General features: G+C 35.6%; 4 protein-coding genes across 5 annotated transcripts; 2 read left to right on the forward strand and 2 right to left on the reverse strand.

Annotated features, from left to right (window-relative positions):
* Positions 1 to 224: 224 nt before the first annotated feature.
* On the forward strand, positions 225 to 4,543 carry LOC149691861 (progestin and adipoQ receptor family member 4). The gene is made up of 4 exons (XM_089869335.1): positions 225 to 1,286; positions 1,370 to 1,588; positions 1,660 to 1,877; positions 2,349 to 4,543. The coding sequence occupies exons 1-4, from the start codon at positions 959 to 961 to the stop codon at positions 2,589 to 2,591; spliced, it is 1,008 nt and encodes a 335-aa protein (XP_089725461.1). The 5' UTR covers positions 225 to 958; the 3' UTR covers positions 2,592 to 4,543.
* LOC149691862 (F-box only protein 9) lies at positions 2,449 to 9,449 on the reverse strand. 2 transcript variants are annotated; one of them, XM_089869333.1, is made up of 11 exons: positions 9,308 to 9,449; positions 8,532 to 8,840; positions 8,398 to 8,455; positions 8,156 to 8,239; positions 7,521 to 7,554; positions 7,319 to 7,451; positions 7,144 to 7,245; positions 6,679 to 6,943; positions 6,352 to 6,611; positions 5,991 to 6,070; positions 2,449 to 2,587 (listed from the first exon to the last, which is right to left on the reverse strand). In XM_089869333.1, exons 1-11 carry the CDS (start codon positions 9,308 to 9,310, stop codon positions 2,542 to 2,544), a joined length of 1,374 nt encoding a protein of 457 aa, XP_089725459.1. In that variant the 5' UTR covers positions 9,311 to 9,449; the 3' UTR covers positions 2,449 to 2,541. The 2 variants fall into 2 exon arrangements, with proteins under 2 accessions (XP_089725459.1, XP_089725458.1); XM_089869332.1 differs by lacking the exon at positions 2,449 to 2,587 and adding an exon at positions 5,043 to 5,904.
* A 1,000-nt stretch (positions 9,450 to 10,449) lies between these two features.
* On the forward strand, positions 10,450 to 13,389 carry eIF3c (eukaryotic translation initiation factor 3 subunit c). Its single transcript, XM_089869326.1, has one exon. The coding sequence runs from the start codon at positions 10,576 to 10,578 to the stop codon at positions 13,321 to 13,323; it is 2,748 nt and encodes a 915-aa protein (XP_089725452.1). The 5' UTR covers positions 10,450 to 10,575; the 3' UTR covers positions 13,324 to 13,389.
* A 74-nt stretch (positions 13,390 to 13,463) lies between these two features.
* Positions 13,464 to 27,935, reverse strand: fwd (phosphatidylinositol 4-kinase beta fwd). The gene is made up of 9 exons (XM_089869325.1): positions 27,765 to 27,935; positions 25,062 to 25,993; positions 20,997 to 21,114; positions 19,839 to 20,377; positions 19,402 to 19,772; positions 19,002 to 19,343; positions 18,658 to 18,923; positions 16,402 to 16,534; positions 13,464 to 16,264 (listed from the first exon to the last, which is right to left on the reverse strand). Exons 2-9 carry the CDS (start codon positions 25,900 to 25,902, stop codon positions 15,956 to 15,958), a joined length of 2,919 nt encoding a protein of 972 aa, XP_089725451.1. The 5' UTR covers positions 25,903 to 25,993; positions 27,765 to 27,935; the 3' UTR covers positions 13,464 to 15,955.
* Between the last annotated feature and the right edge of the window lie 19 nt (positions 27,936 to 27,954).

Genomic DNA, 27,954 nt, shown 5'->3' on the forward strand with positions numbered 1-27,954 from the left:
AAGGCAGTGTTCAGGGGTGAAGGCAGTGTTCAGGGGTGAAGGCAGTGTTCAGGGGTGAAGGCAGTGCTCAGGGGTGAAGGCAGTGCTCAGGGGTGAAGGCAGTGTTCAGGGGTAATAGCGTAAATCACTTAGAAACACGCTGTTTTTTAGACTATTTCCCATTCTTAGGCAGTATTACGCGTTCTAGAATCAATATTAAAGTCTATTAAGGATAAAACTGTCAATTAAAGAAGTGATTTCGTGCCAAGAAGTTTGAGGTGAAAGGGCAAAGTAAGTAAAAAATAAGCCCGGCGACTTCCAAAACAAGGATGATGTACAATTGTATACGCAATTTGATAAAACGCGCAACAACGGTTTTAAAACAAAATTTTTAATGAAAAAAAGGGTTATTAGGGTACTTCAATTGTTTTTAACCAAGTCAATTATTTCTTCAGTGTTTTTACGGTATTTAATATAAATATCACATTTTTTAAATCATGGGTTTAATTTCTCCTCCCGTTGCTATTGTCATTCATCCTTGTTTTATTCCGTGGTTACCGGGGAAGTAGTAACTCTGGTAAAAAAATCAATGGAGAAGGAAAAGCACCTTGGTTGCTATGGGCGTTGCTATGGAGAATACAGCGTGGATTGTTAGAGGCTGTAACTAGTAGCCCGCCGGTCCTAGAGTTCTAGACGCAATGCCGGTCTTATGTCCGAAACTAGTCCCTTCTTTTTTAACTTAAAAATATTTTCTCTTATTTAAATCTAATTAAAACTAACGAAAAAATGTTCCTTAGAAATTTAAATAAACTTAGGCAAATAATGAATTCCAAGCGAAGTTGATTTTGATTTCTATCCCCAAATAGAAATCAAATTGGTCCAAAAATAAAAATATAATATATATTTAACCAAAAAAGGCTTAGCTCCCCTAATTCATTCCGAATCCGACAACATACCAATTTTTCCCAGAGTCAAATATATGAAATCAGAAATTGTTTTTGACAAAATGGATAACGCGAATAACGAAAAAGATGTTACCGAAGAAGAAAAAAGTAAAAAGGAGCCGATTGAGATTGAGGAAACAACCACCGGCAATAACCTTAAATGCCGGCACATTGCGAATGGTCAAGACAAAACTGAGGCGGAAAATGAAGCTGCTCAAAGGCTACTCAAATATCAAGATGTACCCAATCATTTACAATTCAATCCTTACGTCTTAACTGGATACCGGCCTCAATTAAACATGTGGGAGAGCATCCAAAGTCTAAGTTATTACCACAACGAAACAGTCAATATTCTGAGCCATGGTAATTATATTAATTAATTAAGTTTTCAGGAAGAAACCCTTGATGTTGATGACGTTTTTATTTTTTTTAATTAATAATTGCAGGACTCCCATTAATTTACGCAATATTGAGTCTGCCATATCTCCTGCCCTGGGATCGAATGACAGTACCTTTGCTGCCTTATTTTCACGCGGCATCTACTGTCTCACCGTGGTTAGGAAGCTCTCTGTATCATTTATTCATGAATCATCATTCCGGTTCATCCACCTATAAGAGGCTTTTGCAATGGGATGTTGTTGGTGTCTGGGTTACGCAAACATTTGGTAAAATTATATTACATCCCGCTCCCCTATTGCTCTACATCGCGTTAATTATGGTTAATATTATATTGCAGGTGCGTTGACAACCTTATACGCCGCCGTTTTATGCCTACCACAACTGGTGCAGTTTATCATGTTAACATTTTACATGTTATTGGCATGGAGGACACTATACGAATCAGTTTTTGCGCGTGGACCATGGGCCAGACGAAATAGTTTCGCAGCCATGTTTATAGTGCGCATATTTGTCCTTGGACTTCGTTTTACGCCTTTTGGAGGGGGACATCCTGATGTAAATAATATTGCACCCCGTGGCAATTGAATTGACCCATGGAGTATAACCATGGATAAAGAATGCGCGTGCGGAAATTTGTTTTCACTCTACAGGATCGGCAACTCCCTATCTCGAGCGACAGCTTATTCTGTATATACTCTGTTACAACATCGGTTGTCAGCACGCGCAAAGCTAGGTTTCTATGTAATCTAGCCTTGCGCGTGCTGACAAGAGACAAAAAACTTCAGGATCTTCAGGATTTAAAATCAGTTTAAAATATCCTGAAGTTTTTTGTCTCTTGTCAGCTCGCGCAAGGCTACGTTACATAGAGACCTAGCTTTGTGCGTGCTGACAACCGATGTTGTAACAGAGTATATACAGAATAAGCTGTCGCTCGAGATAGGGAGTTGCCTATCCTGTAGAGCGAAAACAAATTCCCTCACGCGCATGCTTTATCCATGGTATAACACTAACCAGCTATAATTGCAGGCACTTCGACACGTTATTCTTCAAGATCTATGGACTTTGATTGGAGCAGTCATCAGTGCTTGTCAAATACCCGAACGATGGTTACCTGGCCGTTTTGATTTTCATTTAAACAGTCACAACATTATGCATTGCGTCGTAGTTCTGGCTGGATTTCACATGCAATGGGGCGCCGTCAAAGATTTGGATTGGATAGCTAGGAACATCGAAACTTGCCATCACGAAGAACCCTCATCGGTAACCTAAAATATTAAGAAAAAAAAAATAAATAAATTAAAGATTATTCTATTAAGTAAACAATAATTAAATTAATAATAAAAAAGAAATATGGTGCTCCCAGAGAAATTTTTTAGGTCAAATAATGAAAATTATTACTAGGCAATCTGCCTCAAATTATATAATAAATTAAATAATAAAATTTCATCATTCTTATATTGATAGACCACTAGGAACAAAAATTAAATAATGTAATAATAATAATAATAATAATAATTGTAGGATTAGAATGTAGGGATCATACTATTATAATTAAATTAATTAAATTAAATAATTTCTATATATAACGGAGAGATTTTTACAAAAATATTTAAAGATATTTTTCACTAATTGTTCAAATCAATTTAAAATTAATTTTGTGCAATTATAATTAGTAATTTAAAACTAATTTTCTTTCGGTAACTTATGGACCCTTAAAAAGACTATACTATACATTCCTAGTCACGAAAAAAATATATATATAAGTAATCTATCAAATAAATTACACAATGCTCAATTTCATCACATTCCCAATACAATTAAACCAAGATATTTAGAATTAAATTATTTATATTTATTTATTTATTTTATTTAACGTTATTTATTGTAATTAAATTAATGCAATTTATGTAATATTTATTTTTGTTTATTTTATTTTTAACTTTTAAGTCGCCAAATATTTATTTATTAAATTAATTTATATTATTTATTTTTAATATTTAAATAGAAACATTAAGTGGTAAAAAATACTAATTAATAATTAATTAATTATACTTCACACTCTTTGGAAGGTGCGAGATATCTAAGCCAAAAAAAATGCAATTATGTTGATATTAATTACTAAATTAATTATTATATATTCTGTAAACAGTAAACACCATTTGGTGTCTTACACGAAAAAAAAAAATAAATAAATAAATAAACAGTTTTCTCCATTCAATTAAACTTAATTAAGTTAATTAATTTAATTTAATTTAATTGAGTTCATTTAAATATTTCTATTGTAACTAATAAAAAAACCTCCCCTCAAAACAAATTAACAAATGCACAAATTGAGCCAAGAATATGATTGCAAAAAAAATAAAAAAATAAAGAATAATTCAAGAAATTGTAAATTTAATTAATTGGCTGTTAATTATTTATTTATTAACTAATTAAAAAAACTAAACGACAATGTGAAAGTGAGAGAAGAGTAAAAGAGAACCCAAAAACCAATTCCTAATGTAAAAATAACCACTATGCAAGGAATTTTTCATTTATGGGAGAAAGTTTTATAAAAATTGACCGAAAAAAAAAACCCAAAAAATTGTGTAGAAAAATTATATATATTTAAAAAAATAATAATTATAATATAATACGCAACTGTTTGTATAAATTTTCAATTATCTACACCTTTCTTGCCTCAAATAAAAAAAAAAAAAAAATATTAACTAATTTAAATGATTTTAATATCAACTATAAAGGAGTGAAAAATAAACGTGCAAAAAAAAAAAAAAATAAAATTGTAATTTTTAGGCCAAAGTCCAAAATAAGGCCAACACCAACAACAGCACCGTTTGACCGTAAAAATTTATTTCCAGAGTGCAATTACGTAATATAGATTAAACTTTTTAATTTAATTTAATTTAACTTTAGGTATGCACCTATTTGGCTTTCATTGGACATAAAAAAAAAAATAAGATAAAATAAAATAATTCTCACGAGTATTTTTAACTTAAAAAAAAACCTAGAATTAATTTCTGCAGAGAATATTTTGAAGAATAATGGTAGACTAATTAATAATAATAATAACGAATAAAATAAATTGAAATTGTATTAATTATTTTCGAGAGTGGCTTTGATTCTAGATATAGCCTATAAAGCCTAGAAAAATGTTTTTCAAATATATTAACATATTCATTGGTGCCATTAATCTTAAAAGAAAATAAAAACCTTTCAAAACATTATCCCGTACGACTTATCAATTTTATTCTTAGAAAACAGTAGGTCTTGGCTGCATTGAAAAACAGAACGCCTCTTTCGCTTCAAGCAGGAATACATCAGCGCCTAATAGTAATCATTGTGCTTGTGCTCGCGTGTTAATTTCTATGCGGGTTTTGTGGGACGGGCTTGAGAACTTACTATTCTATTACGTCACTCCTGGTCACGTCTAATAATTCTGATGGCGTCTTTCTAACTGTAATTTAATTGGTTGGTAGCAACGCGACGCGAGTTCCTAGGCGCACAATGTGTAACGTGCAGCGAAATTAATAATTAGCTAGGTAAAATTCGTGACGTCATACATGATTAATCTAGCTCTTCCCACAAAATCCGCCTAGATACGTTGAGTGAAAATGGATGGAGCACTATGATTCCGATTACCTGTATGTATTCCTGTTTGAAGTAGTACACTTTCGCGAGGTAATGGACTTCCAAGACAAAGAAATCACAACGGTGACATAATTAATTGCTTTAAAATATTTTATTAACGAACATGTTGAATGAAATAAGCAGCGCACGCATTGTAACATGATTTGTTTTTACCCAATCATTTCTTGAAATATATCTTATTTATCAACAATAGCGTCACGCGTGTCGTTTCCACACCTATAATTGGACTAATTATGGAGTACAGGGCCTTAATTAATAACGCTACCAAAAGCTTCTTAAAAAGAAATCAACCCCAATCTAAATATCGCTAGCGATAAGTGCATTGCTACATTTCGACAACAGAAAATGTTGAATTATTGAACATTTAACGACAAAAAACCCCCCGAAAAATCCATATAAAACCGAAAATAACGAAAGAACTAAAGTAAACTATTCCACGTAACTGCGATTGTATTGACCTACAATGATGAAACATTGTGAAAATAAAAGTTTTTTTTATATAACATTACGTAATGTTATATAAAGGCACTAATTAAAAATGGTTGGTCGATACTTTTGCCACATCGAAAGAAGAAAATGTTTGTAACACTCAAAAACGTGCTCGGATTGTTTGTGAAATTGAATTATTGCAAACTAAAGTGTAAATTAAACTTAAAACGAACACGAAGATTATCGCGGGGAAGACATAATATTCAGGCCTGTGATTATAAAATAAGCCTATTTTGTGTATGTATGTGTTGTCAACAAATAAACACTGAAATTCAAGTCAGAAAACATGGTGATGAAGTAGAAATAGTTTTTTTTTGTTTTTTTGTCGAAGAGTTACTGCAAAGGAAATTCAGAATTCATGTTGAAACTTTTCACACGTGAAAAAAGAAATGGTGGAAAGTTTGCGGGATTAATATCAATATCAGAAACAGTTTCTTGGCAGTTCCTTTTGTTTGCAAAAATTAAAATTGTTTAGTTAGTAATAGTTAGTTAATATTTTCGAATAAAGTTATATTGTAGGTGACAATGTACCTGAACAACCTGTGAAGCGAATATTTTTTCCAAACTAATCTGAAATTGGGACGTTGCTTCACAGCCTGTATTTCTAACTCCTGAAAAACATGATTTTCTCATCATTTTTAAAGAGCGAACGAAGGAAATAGACCATTCCATTATTGACATGGCTGAAGAGAACTTAACAGGGGCTAGAGGTGTTTTGAGAAGCACCGCTATAGGCAGAGCGAGTTGCCTAGCCTCCCGCGTTTAGTGAACTGTGGCTCCATCTGGCGTTGCCTCTTAGCGAGTCAAAAGACACCTCTCCGCCCCTGCACGTTTGTTTCTCTACAAGTATTTACAGGAATGGTCTATTGACTTAGAGGAAACATTTTCTTACAATATGAAAGCTTTCCTCTCCCAGATCCTGTCCCATTTTGGGTCTTAACGGTTGCCGTTTATGTTTGGAGTATCCCAAAGCTGAAGAAGCTCCGAGATAATCCAAACTCGCGGCTTTAGGTCGTTTTAAGATGATAGTGACAACAGAGCCCACTAATCTATAATGACCCGACATGACTGTGGGATGTCGGGCTTTTTTCTGTCTTAATTTAGCCAGTGACTGATAAGGATCATCAGGGGTTGTCAACATTAAAACAATCCCTACAAGATTTTTTATTATCATCATCAGTTTATAGTTTAATTAACTTAATTACGGTGGTTCTAATACCTTCAGGGAAAAAGCGTAAGTATCGAAAATAATCAACAATATAACAAGGACGATAATTAGAATCTTGGAAAGAAGATTCTCCGTAACGAACGTAACTCGTTTTGCTTATGTAAGCTCCGTGAAACCAAAGATGTGGTCTATAGATGAACATATTTCTCCAAGAGCCGTATTTATTTGGTAAACCGCAGTTTACTCCCCATACTTTGAGACAAGCGAGTCTCCAAACACCCGAGTCCCTAGCACTTAAGTAAAATCCTCTACAAACCTACAATTTCGCCAAGAAAAACATCTCAAGACGATGTCCTTTCATTCGAAAGTAAATAGTTTTCATCCTAGAAGGATGGATACCGTTTACAATGCGGGAGTTCAGGCTACTTGGCTGACCAAGTGCGTCAACAAGTAGCCTTGCCTCCTGGTGTAAATGCTATCAATCCTTCTAGTCCGACAACTATGCATAAAAAAAACCTTGGAAGTCTCCTCCAACGAATAACAATCAAGATCACTGGAGACAACCCATTTCAAAATGTAGGTGAAAATTTCATGGGGAAGTTCGGACAAATGTGTACTCTGTTATAATAATACCAATATAGAAATATTGGATTGGACACTTTCTCACAGATATTCATTCCAATTAACATACATTCTGGTGCTTTGCTGGTTTGCAAAAACGAAAAGCACCACTTTTGTTTAGAACTTTTTCAATGTGTGTAATAAGGTCTAGAATTTCAGTTGGCTCATCGTCATCGGATGCAGTATTGCTATCCTCTGGACCACTTTAATGTTATGTTTCAGAGTTATAAGTTTTAAAAGCTTTAAAACACTTATCAGTGTGTTTAAATTACCTATCATCTGTTGATAAATCACTAACAGATGAATCTGAATATTCAGAAACAATATATCAATAACCAGTTACCGTATTTTTCTACCCTACTGTCAAAAGTTTATAGATAAAAGCAAAAAGTATACTTCATGGAAGCTTGCTCGCGCCATGTAATACGAGAAACCTCCCCTTTACCAGCAAAATAGTGTCGACCCCCTCTGCGTATGATTACCCACACGACCATAGCAAGGGCGTGAATTGGCTCAATCTATAGAGTAATGGCAGTACTACATATGCAAACGTCATACCCTTCTATCTCTTAGCTCAGTGTCATCCCCCTACTGGGCGCATACAGTATTCCCTCTTACAAAAGCGCGACCAGAGGGAGGAATACACAGTCAACACCCCCTCTACCGCCACTAGTCTATTAGCCGATTCTAGCTCTATAGTACCAAGAATTAACGTTTGGATAGCCACCATAGTCTACTATTTCATATAAACCTTTTACCTCTCCTCTGATTGGTTGTTTCGTGTAGTAGGAGGGGGGTGTTACTTTGCTTCTCATTTTAAATGGCGTCAACAGCCAAAGGATGGGAACTATGAAAGAAGGATACTTTTGGTTTTATCTGTTAACTTTTGCTACAATTTGTAAATTACTTTGTTCACTATAGTCTAACCCATTGGCAATATGGAATTCAATATCAGGAACTAACTGAACTGCTCTTCGATAGAATGATATAGCTGGGGGTATTTAGAAGATATGTTTGTTTAGATCGATAGAATTTAAATTTAACTTAAATTTAGGGATATCAATTAACACTGGCATTGTATGGTTAATTCTTAAGCCAATACCAATTTTTTGATACCCAACTATAAAGTATTTAATAAAAGAGCTTAACCTTCATAAAGTCTTCCTAATCTTTCTTCATGGACACCATTTAAATACAGTGCCTTAGCCTTAATGGATATTAATTAAGTTAATTATATAATTGTGTTTGCCATGTTCTTTCTTCTTTGATTCTCCTTTACATACCTTTTTATAGATATTATCTGTGGTATCATTTTGATTACCCATAGCAGATGGTTCACTAGGTTTTGTTAAATCCTTCATAGAGCTTTCAACGGAGCTCTCCTCTTGATTGGGCGAGGTTTTTGCCAGTTCATTCTTCCACTGTTGACGAAAGTTATCAAGTTCCTGGCTTCTTGATGCTTTGGGCAAAGATGAGGAAGGTTCATCCTCCTGAGTTTCATCTTCAACACCATCACCAGTTGTTGGTGAGGCAGATCGAGGCCTTTCACCGCTAACGGTGGAGGTCTTAATAGAATTTGACGGTTGTTCATCCTTATAAACATAATAAATGAATGAAATTTTAAGATTATGAAGGGATAATTTGAAATAGATAATTAATTAAGAAGACAATATTAATTATATGCCTTAAACAAAGCCTAAATTGGTTGACATCAGTTTGAAAAGGGTCAAAGGTTCTTTCAAATACTAGATACACATGGGCATTCAATTTCTATGGGCCATCCTTCTAGGGCGCTAACGCGTCAATACCACGTCCACGGTACCACCCCACCCTTCTCTACCATGCCACCATAAAAATCAATAAGCCCCGGTGCGCTTGGGCTGTGGGGTAACGTAAGGGCAAGGCAAGGTGGGTGGCTAGCTTTAGCTTATGGTTTACAATTTAAGCCTTGGCAATGTGCGTATTAATTTAAAGCCCAAAGAATTTAGCATAATGTTTAAATATTGCAAATGTTTCTGTCAATAATTGAAACAGTGCGTAATTAACTCAATAATGATACCATTATTCAATGTCTTCACTCTTTCAGTTCTCGGTCGGAGTTGAATCTTATAACACCAGAAAATTTTCTAGCGTTCGACATCGAGGCCATTTTATTGTTTACAAAATTTTTAGGGGAAAAAAGGGGGATGAAACACCAAGGCCCTAATGCTGGCAAAATGGCGGGAATTCTTCCAAAAAGATTAGGCTTAACACTAAATATTGAATGTATATTTTTACCTCTATTTTTCAATGTTTATCTTATAATTTTATTATTAAGTTGTTATTAGGCCTCATATTAAATTATTAACAAAAATCCATTATTTAGGATGTAATCTGAAACATTTAAAGGAACAAAAATTGTAGGTAAGTCTTTTGCGGATAGGAAACCTAACCTTCACGGCTTCTTAATCTTAGAATTCAGTTCAGTTCAGTTTTTAAGAACTTAATGCAGAGTGCAGACTGCACTAAGGGTCAGCTGATTAGTGGATATCCATTTGCTGCGCTTTCTCCATCCTCCTTAAGACCTTAACAAAATCGAGGAAGACGACCGAACCATGGCGAAGGGAAGGGTTTTGCTGGGTGCTAAATGAATACACTTGCGACGTGATGAAATCTTGGATGAGACTGTCTCATCCAAGATGAAATAGGACAGTGGCGGGAAAAGGGGAGACCACTCAAACTAGAAACAAAGCTGATTTTTAAACTTATAATTAAATATTATGTTTAATAAATGATAGTTTTAATCATTTTTAATGCCAAAATATGGTTTTAGCTTATAAGATTAAAGAAATAAAGAAAAGTTGCAGAAAAATGGCCTTAACCAATAAGAGTGTCAAACTAGCGCGCCATACAATTAACCAATCAAAAGGCGCAGTCAGTTACTGCATGTCCAAGCTCTTTAAACCACGTGGTCAGGTTTGACAGCTCGTTCAAAAACAAAACAAATGGTAAAGGATAACCTATTTTACCGTTGGGCGATTTTATGTGGTTAACATGTTTTTAATGAAGTCTTTAAAATTAATTAGGTAATTTCTAAACTTATATTGGGAGTAAACGTTGATGTTGCCCCATGTGTGGAAAATACAAATTGTTGATAACCTAATTTCTTTAGTGCTGCCATCTATTGGGGACTCGAACCAATTCCCGCGTGGTGACGACGACGTGACTTTTTTGCGGTCACTGCGGTGTTTCATTAGCGAGCGTCAAGCTGGCACAAGCCAAGGCCCTTAGAGTTAAAAATATTAAAATTTATTAAAAAGTTAGTTTAAATTAATAAATTTAAGTAAAATGAGTCGTTTTTTCGCCGGATCAGACTCTGAATCAGAGTCCTCGTCGGGAGGAGAAGAGGAAATCCCACAGAAATCTCAAGCTCTTACAACTCAGTTCACCTTCAGTGATGAAGAGGAAGAAACGAAGAGAGTGGTTCGTAGTACCAGGGAAAAGAGATACGAAGATTTGGTGGAAATTATTAAACAAATTAAGAACCACAAGAAAATTAAAGATATGAGCAAGTTACTTACTAGTTTCGAGAACCTCACCAAAGCTCTGAATAAGGCAAAGTTGGTCATTGAGAAGGAAGATGGAGGGATCACCCCTAAGTTTTACATCCGTTGCTTGGTTGAGCTTGATGATTTTATCAATGAATGTTGGGAAGACCGAGAAGGACGCAAAAACATGTCCAAGAATAACTCAAAATCCCTAGCCACCATGCGTCAAAAACTGAGAAAATATTGTAAAGATTTTGAAACTGCTATTAACGATTACCGTGAAAATCCTGAAGCTGAAGAGGAAGAGAAAGAAGAAGAGGAGCAGCAATCAGATGATGACGCTGATAGCGATTATTCCAAACCTCCCGTAGCTGTAAAAGAAGAAAGAGAGGAAATAAAGTCAAAGTTTTTGAAGGGTTCCGATGATGAAGAATCAGATGATGATTCCATTGATTGGGGCTCCTCAGACTCTGAAACAGAGAGTGAACCTTCCAGCGACGATGAAAAATACGGAGATAACTTGGCTCTCAAGTTTTTGAAGAAACAACCAGGTGACAAGGAAGAGAAAGATGTCAAGAAAAGAGAGAAGAAACGAGATAAGAAAGGAAAGAAGAGAGATGGAGATTGGGTCGATGTCAAAGGTGGAATCCCAATCGTTGTTGAAAAGCCAAAAATGTTTGCTAAGGATGCTGAAATCAATCATCAACTAGTACAGAAGAAATTGGTGGAGATTTTAGCCGCAAGAGGAAAGAAGGGAACTGATAGAAACGAACAAATTGAGCTTCTAGGAGAACTATTGAGTATTTCTACAGCTCACGAGCTAGGAGCTGGAATGGAAGTCAAAATAAGATTTGCCATCGTCTCTGCCATTTTTGACTACAACCCCAACATCGCTACTTGCATGAAACCAGAAGTTTGGCAGAAATGTCTTGAAAACATCAACATCTTATTGGATCTTCTCATTGCCAATCCTACCCTAGTTGTTGGAGAACATGTTTCTGAAGATTCAGAATCCTTGGCTACACCTCCCTACAGGATAAGAGGATGCATTTTGACTGTAGTGGAACGACTGGATGAGGAATTCACCAAAATGTTGCAAGGATGTGACGCCCATTCTCCAGAATACGTTGAAAGATTGAAGGATGAGAAGACTGTCTGCACCATCATTGAACGTTTGCAAGGATATCTAGAAGGAAAAGGAACTTCCTCTGAACTTTGCCGCATCTATTTGAGGCATATTGAGCATCTTTACTATAAATTTGACCCAAATGTCTTGAAGAGAAAAGAATGCCAAGAAGGTGTCCCAAATGAAAACCTTGAGGCAACCGAACCACTAACTAATGGAGTGGTTAATGGTGAAAAAGAGGGTGAAGAGAAAAAGGATTTACCCGAAGAACCAACCGAAACCAGTATAGATGCAATGAGCAAATTATGCAAATACATCTACGCGAAGGACAACACTGACAGAATCAGAACCCAAGCAATGCTCTGTCACATCTACCACCACGCTTTACACGACAATTGGTTTGAAGCTAGAGATCTTATGCTGATGTCTCATTTACAAGATTCTATTCAACACGCCGATCCTCCCACTCAAATCTTGTACAATAGAGCCTTGGTTCAGTTGGGACTTTGCGCTTTCCGTCACGGAAATATCAAGGACGCCCATAATGCTTTACTGGACATCCAGAGTGGTGGTAGAGCCAAGGAACTTTTAGCTCAAGGTCTCTTGCCCCAAAGGCAACACGAACGAACTGGCGAACAAGAAAAGATTGAAAAACGTCGTCAAATGCCATTCCACAAGCACATCAACTTGGAATTGCTCGAATGCGTCTATCTCGTTTCCGCCATGCTCTTGGAAATTCCTTACATGGCTGCTCATGAACTGGAAGGAAGGAAAAGAATGATCAGTAAATCATTCCATCATCAACTGAGGAATAGCGAACGTCAAGCTTTAGTCGGACCACCAGAGAGCATGAGGGAACACGTTGTAGCTGCTTCCAAAGCCATGAGAGTTGGCAATTGGCGAAACTGCAAGAATTTCATCATAAACGAGAAGATGAATGGAAAAGTTTGGGACCTCTTCCATCAAGCTGATAAAGTCCGCGTCATGATCGCCCAAAAGATCCAAGAAGAATCCCTCAGAACATACTTATTCACCTATAGCGCCGTCTATGATTCCATGTCCATGGACATCTTAGCCGAGATGTTTGAATTGGAAAAAGCGATTGTCCACAGTATCATCAGCAAAATGATCATCAATGAAGAATTAATGGCTTCCCTAGATGAACCAACTCAATCCGTGGTCATGCATCGTACTGAACCTTCACGTATTCAAGCTCTGGCTCTTCAATTAGCCGATAAGATGGCCAATCTCTGCGACCAAAATGACCGCTTATGGGAGCTGAAACAAGGTTCATTCTTCAGTAGAGGAACTGGACAACAGGGTGGATACAGAGATAGGGAATCTGGATATCAGAAGTCCGGTTACAATCAACAAGGTGGATGGGGAAGACGTAATAACCAGAGAAATAACAATAATTATTAAATATCAATCATTGTAACAATCTGGAAATAAAAAAATTACTAATAAAGAAATTGTAACTTACGAAAATTGCGTTTCTTCGTTCACTTACAATTACAAACAAACATGGCCGCCTAATTAAGATCATAAAAATATAAGGTTAATTATATAGAAAATGTCGTTTTTAATATAAAATGTACAATATAGTGCATAATTAACAGCGTATTAATATCTAGATAGCAATTATATTCTTCTTCCAATTCTCAAAGAAAAAAAAAAAATCTTGATAGTTTCAACATTTTTACACGTTAAAACTACGTTTTCACGGAGACAAAACTTTTCAAAGATATTTTTAAACCGTATTTGGACATTGTATATATTTATAATTCATTTCAACCCTCCTTTAAATGACGTTTACGTTTATTTTTATTTTTGAGATTCACCCAAAAAGTAATTAGTAATTATAGTCCAATTGTTAATGAGTGGAAGAGAATTTGCTTAAACCCACACACACGTATGGACACTGTTAAAAAAAAAAAAACTACGCTTATTTGAGATTAATTACGATTAAAGCTGTTTTAAAAACTCACCCCCTAAACCTTATAAGGCGCAAAATATTATTTGTTTAAAGAGTAAGGGGTATAGTTAATCATTTTAAGTTAACGAACAAAAGAAAAATAATTATAATAATTTACATTATTTCATCTTCTTAATCTTAACCTCTTGGAAATTTGAGGATTTTATACATAAATTTCTGATTTAATTTTAATTGAAAATAATTTATGGGTTAACAAAAATATTAACCCAAAAGGAAATTAATATAAAACAATTTACAAGTATTTACAAAAACAAAATTATTCAAATTAGGAATTTTTTTTTAAAAAAAAAACTACTAGATTGGTATCGGAGTTTTTAGTCAACAAATAAAAACACCTTTCAACGCAATTCTGAAGGACTTATTTTACTACAACCTAAAGTAGAATTGACTTCTTCCCAATACCAAATTATACAGACTGTAAACAAACAAATACCTACAAATACTGCAGAAACATTTTGGGGTGATAAATTTTAAACTGGACATATTTTTCTTTCTCGCGCAATTTTTTAGAAAAAGTTTTATTTACAAATAAATGTCCTATTGTTATTTTGAAGGAAATTAAGTTCAGGTAACATGACACTATACCTTAAAAGAACGGCACGGCACGGCCTTTTCCTAAATATAAAAGGAATTAAATATTAAAAATAAATTATCTCATTATTATTAAATAATTAGCGTTTAATTAGTCTTAAAAATAATTAAGGACTACTGCGCCATCCGACATTAGTTTAGTGACGTCTGCTAAACGGAACCCCTCTCAGCCTGTGAGAATTCAACCAATCACGTAGGCGTAAGAGGTTCGTTTTAGCAGACGCCACTAAAGCAATGGCGGATGGCGCAGTAGTCCTTGATTATTTTTAAGCCTAATTAAATCCTAATTATTTAATAATAATAATAATAATAAGAGATTTTTAAATATTTTTCTTTTTATATTTAAAAGGACATTCTTTTAAGGTATAATATTATGTTCCCTAAACTTAATATCCTTTAATTAGTAGATTTATATAGAATAATTCTATATAAGCAAATTTGATAGAAAAAAAGAACCCTATTAAATAAAAAACAAACACATTCATAGGTAGTAATAAAAAACAACCAGTTATTCAAAAATTAAAGTTCGATTTAAAAAAAAAAACCAAAAACGAAAACGCTCCTTTATAAACGAAAAATAAAGCTTTGAAATTAGGTCATTCTCCAGAATCTCCAGCCACATTGTAAAACTTAGTTCATATATAGAAGATTGTAAAATTTTAATCATTTAAATAATATATTCAGTTAAAATAAAATAAAGAAAAAACAACCACATTCACACCAAATTGCGTAGAACACTGGAAAGACAGACAAATCCTAAAATTTTTTTTTTTTTCTTCTTTCTCAAAAATGTTACGATTGATTGTGTTTTTACAACGATATTTGGACTGTCACTTTTATTTTGGGGGGGGGGGGGGTTGGTGTTGATTGGTGGATATTGTTAATTAGAGTCCCTTTTTTGGAATGAAATCGTTCCAAATGTTGGAAGTTTAATAGGGAGTACGATAATAAATTGGTTATAAATATAATCATAACCGACCGAAACACCTATTTTTTAAAAATTATTTAGGTAATTGAAGATTTTTCCGTAAACTTCAATTCAATTCAATTCTATTTACTTTTGGGGGGGGGGGACCTATGGCCTATGAGAATGTTTATAGATAAGAGTTCAAAAGGTACAAACCAATTTACGAAGTTCATTCACGCCAGCCAGCCACCTTTATAATATAAATCTTCGGGTTAATTCCTAAAAAAAGCCGTCTAATACCAGTAACTTCCAACGGAAAAATTGTAATTTTTTTTTTTTTTTCAGAAATACGTTGATTAAGACAAAATTTAACCCCCGCTTTTCGCCCCGCCCCCCTAAAAATTCTACCTACATCTTAAATGTGGATGGACTTCACTATTTGCTGCGCAACAGCCAGAATTATTAAATATTTTATACACAACTGCGTAGGCCTCTACAGGTTTTTTTTTTTGAAAGATTTTAATATTGTCGATTTTACTTCATTTTACGGACTTAACTCTTTAAAGAATTCCATTTGTTAGATATTGGAAGCCATCGTACATTTTGGTCGTAAAAGAATGCATGCTAGACTCGACCATGCTATCAATCATTAAATGAAGTTGTTCGTCCGTTAATCCAATATGAAAACGTTCCCTCATGGCTCGAACCGCACCGGCTCCATTTTTAAAGCATGGTAATTGAGGAGGACTATCTTGCATGATGTCAATGACAGTCATAAGTCGGTCGTTGTGCTTTCTTGCCGCGATTAATCCTCTCAACATAAGGATTTTGAAGTACTCGAACATGTCACTGCCCAAACCACCCATTACCTTGAATATTTTAAAGTAGAAAGAAGAACGAAGAAAATTGAAGTTAATTAACAATTAGCTTAAAGAAAAGTTGATTAGATTGTAAATGATTAAAGTCATTAAATAATAATAAGCCAAACTTAATTAGATTATCTTACATCGACAAATTCTTGCGTTAGTTTAAACGGAGAGTTCTCGAAACCTAGATTCTTTGGTGAAGAAGATAGGATAAATCCAAAATCAATGTGAATGATATGGCCTTCACAATCTAAGAGAATGTTTCCATTATGTCTGAAAGAAAATAAACATTTAATACCCCCCTTTATGTTATAATTAGCCTTATTCCTGATCAGCGCCATCTACCCATAGCGGTGACTTTGAGAACTACTGTAAGCGGCAAGCCAATCAGATGTCGCTGAAATCTGGTGACGTCATTTTTGGTAAGACCCGAGAGTGCCAGTCAGTGACGTCACCAGATTTATGGAAATTGGTAAAGCCCTTCATGAAAGCCAAATCTAAATCTATTGTCATGATACGTAATAATGGAATAGAATATACAACTCAATTTGAGATAGCAAATAACCTAAACAGGCATTTCACGAAAAATCCATGTATAATTAATCCACAGTTAACAATCGAATTGAATGATGTATGTAATTTAAAATTAGTAGAAGTATCAGAAAGCATGATTTTTACTTATTTAAAGAATTTAAAGTCTTCGAAAGCAACAGGGTCAGACGGATTGTCGAGTGACCTGATAAGGGGTCTAGCTATAGTAATTACGCCATTCTTAACTAAGCTAATTAACTTATCCATAAACAGTCACACCTTTCCAAATCAATGGAAAGATGCCAAAGTAGTCCCTTTATATAAAAAAGGTGACCCAACGGAACCTAATAACTATAGGGGCGTTTCAGTCCTGCCAATTCTTTCAAAGATCCTTGAAAAGATCGTATACGACCAATTGCTGGCACATGTTATCGATAATAATTTATTATATGAAATGCAGGCTGGCTTCGTACCGGGTCACTCGACGACCACGTGTGTCATGAACCTTTTTGAGACTATAATACAAAGTATAGAAAAAGAGTGGTATGTTGGAATTGTCTTTGTTGACTTGTCTAAGGCCTTTGATTGCGTAAATCATGAAATATTGCTTAATGAACTTAGATCATGCGGGGCAGATACGGGCACCCTTAAATGGTTCACGTCTTATCTTAGTCAAAGAACACAATCCGTAATAATTGGTAATACAAAATCTCAATCAATGACTGTATCTACAGGTGTTCCTCAAGGTAGTATCTTGGGGCCACTATTATTTAACATATATACGAGACATAATCATAAATGCTTAAAATTTTCAAAGTCTTTTGAATACGCGGATGACGATGCCCTTCTCTCTGTATCAGATGACGCTTCTAAATTGATCACTGAATTAGAATCGGACGTAATAACTCTAAAGAAAATGTTAGCCTCACGAGGCCTTATTTTTAATGAATCTAAAACTGTTTTTATGATTATTGAACCTAAAAAATTAAGAGGTACAACGCAAGACATAATCAAACTTGGGTCCCTAGATATATCACGGGTAAAATCATATAAATATATCGGAACCATCATAGATGAAAAGTTAGATTTTATTGATCACATTGAATATGTACTAAATAAGGTAAATAAGAGACTCTGGCTCGTCCATCCACTTTATAAATGTTTGAACATTCAAAGTAAAATTACGCTACATAAATCTATGATCCAACCCATCTTTAATTACGGTAATTTATTTTACAATATTGGCCCCAAAAAATACTTACATAGACTTCAAATTATACATAATAAATGTGCCAAATTAATATTACTCCGAAATAAGAGATCATCTGCCACAGAGGCTCTTAAAAACCTAAATTGGATGACCCTATCTCAAGAATATGAATATCAGCTATTAGTACTAATGTATAAAATCTATAATAATCAAATGCCAAAGTATATCCTTGATATGTTTCATTTAGTCGATCATAACTATAATACCCGCATAAATCTTAAAACCTTTGTTCTGCCATCAAAATTAACGACAACCAACTTGAAAAGTTTAAAAAACAGGGGAATCCAATCTTGGAATAACTTACCATGTGATATAAAAAATATAGCTAACATTAATGAGTTTAAGAGAGATGTAAAACAGCATATTTTTAATGTTTAACAATTAATTTAACTAACGGACCCCTTTGTAAACCAGTTTCGACTGAACAGGGATATCCAATAAAGCTTTAATTATTATTATTATTATTATTATTATTATTTTAGCGACATCTGATTGGCTTGCCGCTTACAGTAGTTCTCAAAGTCGCCGCTATGGGTAGGTGGCGCTGATAAGGAATAAGGCTAATTAAAAAAAGAAACTAATGATTAAACCATACCGATCTTTGATTTGAATCAAATAAGATATCAAACAATACGCGGCGCAACTTTGGACAAAGTTCTTTTGAGCCGTTAAAAACCCTTCACTTGTACCATCTCCGTATTCTTTTCGGAAATAATCCAATAGGGATATTTTGCATTGTTTTTTAATTTGATGGAGGGATATAGTGTTCAGAATGGGCTCAACCATTCCACTGTCTAAAGACGTAACTAGTATTCGATAAGGTCGAACCCAAAGTGGAACTTTTTCCTCTTCCCAAATGACCTACCGATAAGAATTTAGAATTTGCGCGTTTCAAACGTAAACCCTAAGGGTATTCTTCCATTTTCAAACAAAACATACCTTAAACGTTTCCAGAAGCTGATAGGCCATTAATTCCTGCCTTAAATCATCCCCGCATTTAACAATGGCTGCTAAAAGTCTCCAGTTTGGTAAGTGACCATAAGGGGAAGTCAAACGTATTCTCTGAACTTTGGCATCCCATGGTTCCTTCAAAGCCGAAGCTGAAGGGTCTTCGGGGTCCCTTTGGAAAGTACTTTTCGGGGTATGCATATTCTCAGATAACCGTCTTCGAATGTCACCTGCCGCTATAAAAACTGGATCCCGACTATCACCACTTGTGGCACTATCTTGGGACATTTGCGATATCGTGTCCCTATCTCTCGATTTGTGACAAGCGACATACTGAAAAGAAATAGTAAGTTTCGGCCTACTTCTTGCACTACTGTTTCAAATTATCCACCTGCATAGTTATCTCATCATCCTCCGGTGTCCAACATTCATTGTCATTGTCAGAACATGGGTAAAGATTGAAAGAAACACCCGAAACTTCTTGATGATTGAAATACTCTTGCAAATTCTCTTCGGACCTTGTTGGTCGCAGGGCGCAGGCGTTGATAATTTTAGGAGTGACTGCCGCGTGGTGCATATTATCAACCTCGAGGACCTCAACGTATATCAGATACGGAGCTTTGTCTTTGGAATTGAGCACAACCGAATCGGAGGGTGGTATTCGCACCACCAAATGAGGAACCTTATCGCTATGAATTGGAAGCCAAACTCGGGCGGGTAGGTTCAAATTCAACGAGGCCAAATCGGCTTGTAAGTGTTGAGCTACAATGACAATGACGTGTCTTAGAAGAATACAAATTGCTAAAAGTAATAGTTATTTTAGCGTACTCTTTAAATCTTTCGTAGGCGCAGTTTGCAGTCGAACCCCGGTAGTTATAAGGGCTTTAACAAATTCCAGTTCAGGCGAGAGTCTAGGGGACATACAAGTACAGACTACAGCGTGTCCTCGTAAATCTTTAAATACAGCCTCGCAAGAGTCGAAGCAACTACAGCCACTGTCAAAGGCGTGACCCGTACTCAAGTCACCCAAAGACTGTTTAGGATTCTGAATTTGAATAGAGGATGATGACCAACGGGGATTCCCGGAAGTGGACGACGTCCCCAAACCAGCGTGCATGCCGGTAGCATCGGAAAATGACCTATGATGCGTTTTTCTGGTTGGAGAAAGGACCGGTCCGGATGTGGAACCGCCACCACCACCCATTGGGACCGGTAAGTTATTTGTTTTGGGCCTCAACTCTTCGGACAAAATTTTCTCCTTAAGTTTCAGTCCCAAGGACTTTCTCTTGGAAGTAGCGTTTGTATCTCGACAAAAAGCGCTCAAGAGCCAATAAACATGGAGGGAAAATTCCACGCTTTCTCTACACCTAATAAAATGTCGATTGTGTTCAGTGGAAATATGAATTACCGAGACATCTAAGCTTTGCAACCACTTCCGGCAACCTTATCAGGGTTCGGACGAAATTGTCATATTAAAAATCCCTTACTTTGCCAGCTTATTCTTGACAAAATTTTGCCAATATCCCCGACTATTTTAAGGTTTTTACCAGAGCCCACTTCATCACAATTGGCCCATTTTTAACATTGCTCGAAGCATGGTTTGATAAACCAAACGAAATCCCTGACTTATCCCTGACCATTCTCCCCATTTACCGAATCCCTGACTTATCCAGGTTCAATACGAACCCTGCTTATGGCGCTCGAGACTTATCCAGGTTCAATACGAACCCTGCTTATGGCGCTCGAGACTTATCCAGGTTCAATACGAACCCTGCTTATGGCGCTCGAGACTTATCCAGGTTCAATACGAACCCTGCTTATGGCGCTCGAAGCATGGTTTGATAACCCAAGGGAAATCCCTGACATGTCCCTAACTTTTTGGGACAAAACTTTGATCCCTGACCTATCCAGGTTCCGTACGAACCATGCTTTATGGCGCATTGCAAAGCCTAGTTCGTTTCACAGAGTATTTAAAGTTTTATTAACCTGTGAATCAGATATGGGTGTATGACTTCGGCTATGTCCGAATGATGAATGTATAGACTGACCAGTTGAGGCAAATAAAAATCAACCTTCGCGTTATCAAAACTGAACAGACGGTTTCCTATACACACGAAGAAAAAAAAGAGACGGAAACCAGACTTTATAATTAGTTAAATCAACTTTTGTGACATAAATAATTCCTTTTAAATAATTTAATCTTAAGGTCAGACGCGGGTTTAAATGGAATGGGGTAGTTGCCACTTATATATAGATAAAAGCGTGACCCTATTTCCTAATTATTTTCAAGAAATGTGGGCTGAATATATTTTCAAGAATATAGAGCTATTTCAGTGGGGGAAAAATTTCGTCTGCTACGAAAATTGGGCCTGCCTTTGGCGGACCGGGGCGGCCATTTTGTGCAGATTTTCTCTATGGGCAAATAGCATTGGTGACGTAGCCATTACCCCCTCTGAAATAGCTCTATAACAAGAAAACTCAATTTCAAGCTACCCAAATTATTATAAATTATTCTTAAACAGAGTTCAACGCTGCAATTGTATTACATAATTCAACTTAATCCACTTTCGACTCGTATGTACGCGTTGGTACTAAAATCTCCAAAAATCATTATTCAGAATAAATAAATAAATAAAAAACCAACCAAATCAAACGAAACCCTCCTCAAGTATGTTTTAAATTTAATAAATCGGTATTGTTTCGTGGGCCAACCAATACTGTCACGGCTCACGCACTTTTAAACCCCTTAAGCAAAAAAGGAAGTACTCAAAAAGATTCAAAGGAAAATGTAACCCTAGCAAATAACATACACCGGTAAATTATCAGTCATGCGTACTGGCCGAGGGGCTACTCACTCTCAAAGCTCGCATACACCGATTACTTGTAATCATTTTAGCACTGTCAAGGGTGGGGATTTAAAAGATCACGTGTAATCATTTTACAGGGTTCATACAACGTTTGGAAAACAAATTTCCCTGAGATTTCCAGGTTTTTACCCATATACTTGCATAAATTTGCCAGGTTTTTCCCGTATATGGAGTATCCTATAGATCAAATGTTATCGAAAGAGGGGGGCAAATATGACTATTACATAATCAAAGGACATCCCCGTATCTGTAATATAACCAGAGTTATGAGCCTTCAAAGTATAGTGTAATGTTAACACTATGGAGGGGGGTATGTTTATGAACATTTTGCTTAATTACTCGGCCCCTGTTTGACGCAAATTTCCCTGATTTCCCTTAATTTTACTAAAAATTCTAAATTTCCCTGATTAACCAAATTCTAAATTTCCCTGATTACCCAAATTCTAAATTTCCCTGATTTCCCTTAATTTTACTAAAAATTCTAAATTTCCCTGATTTCCCTTAATTTTACTAAAAATTCTAAATTTCCCTGATTTCCCTTAATTTTACTAAAAATTCTAAATTTCCCTGATTTCCCTTAATTTTACTAAAAATTCTAAATTTCCCTGATTTCCCTTAATTTTACTAAAAATTCTAAATTTCCCTGATTTCCCTTAATTTTACTAAAAATTCTAAATTTCCATGATTTCCCTTAATTTTACTAAAAATTAAAAATTTCCCTGATTTCCCTTAATTTTACTAAAAATTCTAAATTTCCCTGACGTTTATGTCAACTATTTATTTCCCTGATTTTCCAGGTTTGTATGAACCCTGTAAAATTTAGTACACCAATTACAGTGAGTGACCAGCCCCTCTGTACAGGTAGAAAAATTGATTCTTTTTTCTTCTTATTTCTCGATCTTTCATTGTAAATAATGTCACGCTAAGAGGGGAAGCCAAAACGATCTCAATTATAAGCCCAAAGAATCAGCTGAGTGCCCTACATATTATGCCTCTCTTGAAACAATATATTAAAAACTGTAAGGTACGTTGGAAACGAGTTAGAAAAGCGTGTGTGTTGGTTGTCTAGCTGTAGAAGTTCTTAGCTCGCTTGGCAATGGTAGATGCTGTCAAGCGAGCATAGCTTTTAATTCCTCTTGGTCTAACATAAACAACAGCCTTCGGAGGCCTTGAAAGGTGCTAGCGCACTTTCGCTACCGCTTATTTCAAAATGGGTGTAGTGTAGACTGTAGACCGGGAACAAAACGTGATATCATATATCCCTTTAAAAACATCCTTGACGGTGCAATTTCGACATACAATTTTTTTTGTATGTTTCTATAAAATATATACATACATTTTTTTGTCTTACGTCTGTATTATTATTATAAAACGATCTCTACATCGAGAAAAAGGATATTTTTGTCCATTTTAAAGCAAAAAATTTCCTATTAGTTCCTAACACCGAATATTGTTTTCATTTCTATATCAAGGCTATGATGATGACGTAATTTGATAAGTTGAAAAAAAAATGTCAAATATTTTAAACCGATTAAATTTGGTTTCAAATCAATTAATATTTGATTTACTACTGTGCATACAGCATATCTTGTTTAAAGGTTTATTTTAGGATTGCTTAAATATACAGGGTGTTTAAGAAAAACAGGACAGTGGGTACTACAAGCGATTTTGAGTCGAAAATGTAACTTCTATGACCGATTTTGTTGCCACAAGGGACACCCCCTACACAGGTTATGATTGGAGTGTTTTAAGAATGACCCCTTAATTAAATTGGCATTGTGTGTTCAATTTCTTACGTTAAATTTAAGGGGTAATTCATAAAATACTCTAATAATAACTTAAAAACAGTGACCCTTACTGGTAAAAGGTCATAGAGGTTACATTTTCTACTCAAAATCGCAACATGAACCCTCTGTTTTGCAGCACCCTGTATAATATTAACGTTAAATAAAATGTAGAGATAAATTAATAAAGTTAATTTAAACAAGATTAACCGTCTGGTATTTCACAAAAACAATTTTTTCTAGCAAATCAAACAATAAATTATTTGATACCGATGTCTTTCAAATCAAATAAACCAAAAAAAATCAGAAGGTCGTTCAGATAAGCTGAAATCACCGAAAAAAGATGGTTAAAAATCTGATGTATCTTCAAATTTTATAAAGATTGTAGATTGTAGTAGCAATATTCGGAGTTCATTCACGTGATGAAAACATTATTTATAGTTTTATATCTTTCGCGTTTTTATGGGGAGACTATTAATCTAGCTAAACTAAATTATTTTAAAATCAGTAGAGCGAGAGAGATAAAAAGTTGATTTAGCACCAGTACATTCGTGATAATGATAAATTGTTCCAATACAAAATTTAAAGTGCTTCATCACACAACCAAAGATCAAGTGAGGAAGCAAAGATATCATTGGTTGGCCCTTAACAAAATTTCTGGAGGAGTTGTCATTTATTTATCTTAATCAAAGGGTCATAGGCATTGCATTTTTTCTATAGATAGCGTGCAGACAAGTGTTGCCAGTCATTTGTGAGTGCAATTGAACAGTTATCTATAGATCATTCAATTCCAAACCTGAGATGTTCTAATAACAAATGACTGGCAACCCTTAAGAAAACTGAGGCGGAATGCACGCGCTTCTTTGATTCCTTGAAGCTAACAAAGCATATTTACCATGCTTACTTATTTAAAATAAGCCCAACCCTATCCGCGTATTAATCTTTCAAACCGAACCTTTGTTGAAAGGGGTGACGCGTTGCCACGTCAAGCATTAATACCAATGGTATATAGAGAGCTTTCAGTTGGAGGAGGAGCCGAGTCTCGTGACATAATTTACGTTGCCATATTGGTGGGTTTAAAGTAGCCCAATATGGCTACCAGAACAGAGGTAAGACTTGGGAGGGTGTGACGTACTACTATTCCGAGGGGGTAGACGCTCTAGATCTCTGTGTACACCGGAGTTCAAAAGAGATCAGCTTTGACAGTGCATCGAGTTCAAAACCTTAGGAACTCAGAGTTCAGCTTTGACAGTACATTGAGTTCAAGTCATATTGTACACCTGAGTTCTCAAGTGTCTTTCCCCCTCGTACTATTCCATCTGAAAGCTCTCTATTGAGCACCGAAAAAATCGAACCTTACACAGACCATCTAGTAAGTAATAAATCAAAGACATGCTTACCAATATACGTTTGTACTCCTGGTTCCTTCGAATTAAATAAATAAGACATGGCGAGATGCACGTTAAACATTGTAGACTGAAATAGCCGAAGTAAAAGGGATTCCTTTGAAGGTGGTTTTTTCGCTATGGCAGTTGTGACACTTTCACACGTCTTGTTACTATTATCACTTTCAGGACTCTCCTGGGCACTCGCGCTCGGTGTTATTTCGGCGTTTTCATAGTCCATTTCTTCCAGTTCCCCTTCTATCACGGTGGTCTCTTCAGAATCCAAACATTTCTCAATAGAAGGAACAGTGTGGGTGGTGGGAATTTTTGGCATTAAAGAAACTGGACAAGTGTCTTCGGTGGAACAGCCTAATCCAACACTATCGCAGGAAGGAACCCTGCTCGAAGACCTGCCACCATCGTCAGAGTTAAATATCCCACTGTCGTCGGAAGCTAAACTGGTACGGTCCATTTCTCTATGATGCAACATTGGTGCCTGATGAGACACTGATAATGTTGAAGGGGAACTCAAAGATTCGTCTAGGGTCAGCCTAGAGTACACTGAAGACTTTGATTGCCGGTTAGCATCATTGCCAGTCGCGTTTAAGTCTTGATCAGGGTACTGACGTAATATTGAGTCCAGACTATGGTTTCTATGATGGGTCATCAAATTTGGGGGTGGTGGGGCCGGTAGCCGGAAATCAAAACTGTGATTTCTTTGGTGAGATGAACAACCAGCTTTTTGGGGACGAATTGAACCCATTCTAGGGTTGGGTATATGAACCCCTACATCTAGGGTTAGCCTCAAACGTTTCGCTATTACATCTTGGTCTAGTTCAGAGTTTATATCCGCCATCACCAATATCAACCCACCACAATTTATCAAGTTTCAGAGTATCAGATCATTTTCATGGTTTTTATGATGTTCAAATAATAAAGAAAAAGAGCTACAAGAAAAGTTTCAAAGTCAGATGTTTCAACTTCAGGGAAATGTTTAGCTAACATAACATTATACTAGAGGTGTGTGCGAGTAGTGACTTTTCAATTTCGAATCAGGTTCGGGTAATCAAAAATATTGGGTCGGGTACCCGAATTTTTGTCGGGTATTAGGGTAATAAGCCTAAGCCGAAAAATGGTCGTCGCGTAACAGTCGGGTATTAAAAGTTAGAACGAATAGTTATAGGGGTGGGTAACCAAAATGTTTCGGGTATTTAGGGTTATATAAATAGATATAATTCCTTCAAAAATTCCATTTAGTACACTATTTTTATAATTAAATCTCAATACTAGGTTCTTCAATGTATGGTTCTTTCTATAACTTTTGGTTTCGCTTTTTCCTTCTTAACCCTTAGTCTTATTTCAACAAAGAATACTGGCAAAGGGATGATATAGACTAATGGCACCCCATGTTATTTGTCCATAGACCATAATACAGTCAAAGCTGGGAAACTGCCATTACTCTATAGTTGTGTAGAAATGTGTCGCTCTGCGTGGTGATTCTAGTCTGTCTCAGAAAGAAACAACCACAGAACGCGTACCTTATGGGAACTAAATTTCACCTTTGAAACAGTGTTTCAGGGCATTTCATAATTCTTAAAAATTCCGAGTCTTTCCAAACTGGACAGTGGTCACCCTATCACCTCTGGTTCCTATTTTTTGTACCCGCGAATAAATCAACAACCTGTCTCAGCTTGACACGGTTAATTGGGGGGGGGGGGGAGTATTTTTACTACCGGAGTAGTTTCCAATAGTTGGAAGTCATTTTCGGGTAATCTTCGGGTATCGGGTACCCACAAACCCCTACATTATACCTTAAAAGAACAGCCTTTTCTAAATATAAAAGTAAAAATATTAAGAAATAAATAATCTCTTTTCAAAAAATAACTTTAATTAATTAGTCTTAAAAACGTGGACTACTGTGCCTCCATTGATTTAGTGGCGTCTGCTAAACCGAACCTCTCATAGCCAGTGAGAATTCAACCAATCCCATAAGGGTAAAAGGTACGGGAGAGCAGACGCCACCATAGCAATGGCGGATGGCGCAGTAGTCCCCGTTTTTAAGACTAATTAAGTGCAAATTATTTTGTAATAAGACATCATTTATTGTTTTTTTTAATATTTTTCATTTTATATTTAGAAAAAGGCCGTTCTCTTAAGATATAATGTTATGTTAGCTGAACGTTTCCTTTATGGATTCAGGAATTAAAGAAGTTCAAAGAACACTAAGTACAGAAGACTGAACTTTAGACTAAACATCATATCAAGATGAAATTTCTTAATTCACTAAAAGCTATAATAATAATAAAACGAATGATGGTTCTGCACTAAAATGCACCTAATTAGCTAATATTTCTAACTATATAGAAAGTGCAAGGGTACTTAATACCCTTTCTTGGCACATGACTTCATATAATGGCCATGGACTAGATTTAGATCGAATCTACCTACCTCAATTTGAATTAAATATCTTATAACATCATTATTACTTCTATAATTAAAAACACGCCCGGTCGCTTATTAACACGGGGCAAGGCTTGAAACTATGCATTTAAACACTGCACTAACAAACAAACACGACATTTAGGCTTTGGTTACGCCTTTATTATCCCGATTATCTAAGGGTTTTTTCACAGATTAGCCGAATGACGCTAAGCCTTGGTCTACGTCTACTCGCGAAAACGTAAACAAGGTACACGGAGAATGTTTAAATGTACTTACGGAGAATCGAATTTCGCTTACATGACTTCTTCCACGTTTCTAATCCATTCACTAGTGATTAATTATTAAAATTTCTTAATTATTCTTAGGCTAAAAACGCGGTAAAACAACCGTAACAACTTCCACAAGTGCACTAGATCATAGAAAAGAAACTGACTGACGTCGTGACGTCAACAAAGCCAGCCAGAAA

The sequence above is a fragment of the Phalangium opilio genome, unplaced genomic scaffold, assembly GCF_054372755.1.
Source record: "Phalangium opilio isolate 3A_F unplaced genomic scaffold, DU_Popi_V2 ptg000025l_1, whole genome shotgun sequence".
Lineage (NCBI taxonomy): Eukaryota > Metazoa > Arthropoda > Arachnida > Opiliones > Phalangiidae > Phalangium > Phalangium opilio.

What these genes read in the sequence shown, in the direction of transcription:
- LOC149691861 (XM_089869335.1), top strand. Translation starts at nt 959, where the DNA reads ATGAAATCAGAAATTGTTTTTGACAAAATGGATAACGCGAATAACGAA. An exon ending in AGTCAATATTCTGAGCCATG is followed by an intron (nt 1,287 to 1,369) that starts GTAATTATATTA and finishes TAATAATTGCAG; the next exon opens with GACTCCCATTAATTTACGCA. An exon ending in CTGGGTTACGCAAACATTTG is followed by an intron (nt 1,589 to 1,659) that starts GTAAAATTATAT and finishes ATTATATTGCAG; the next exon opens with GTGCGTTGACAACCTTATAC.
- fwd (XM_089869325.1), bottom strand. Translation starts at nt 25,902, where the DNA reads ATGGCGGATATAAACTCTGAACTAGACCAAGATGTAATAGCGAAACGT. An exon ending in AGCTTCTGGAAACGTTTAAG is followed by an intron (nt 18,924 to 19,001) that starts GTATGTTTTGTT and finishes TCTTATCGGTAG; the next exon opens with GTCATTTGGGAAGAGGAAAA. An exon ending in TAACGCAAGAATTTGTCGAT is followed by an intron (nt 16,265 to 16,401) that starts GTAAGATAATCT and finishes AAAATATTCAAG; the next exon opens with GTAATGGGTGGTTTGGGCAG.
- eIF3c (XM_089869326.1), top strand. Translation starts at nt 10,576, where the DNA reads ATGAGTCGTTTTTTCGCCGGATCAGACTCTGAATCAGAGTCCTCGTCG.
- LOC149691862 (XM_089869332.1), bottom strand. An exon ending in ATTAGGAAGACTTTATGAAG is followed by an intron (nt 8,240 to 8,397) that starts GTTAAGCTCTTT and finishes AAATACCCCCAG; the next exon opens with CTATATCATTCTATCGAAGA. An exon ending in CTTACGCTTTTTCCCTGAAG is followed by an intron (nt 6,612 to 6,678) that starts GTATTAGAACCA and finishes AAAATCTTGTAG; the next exon opens with GGATTGTTTTAATGTTGACA.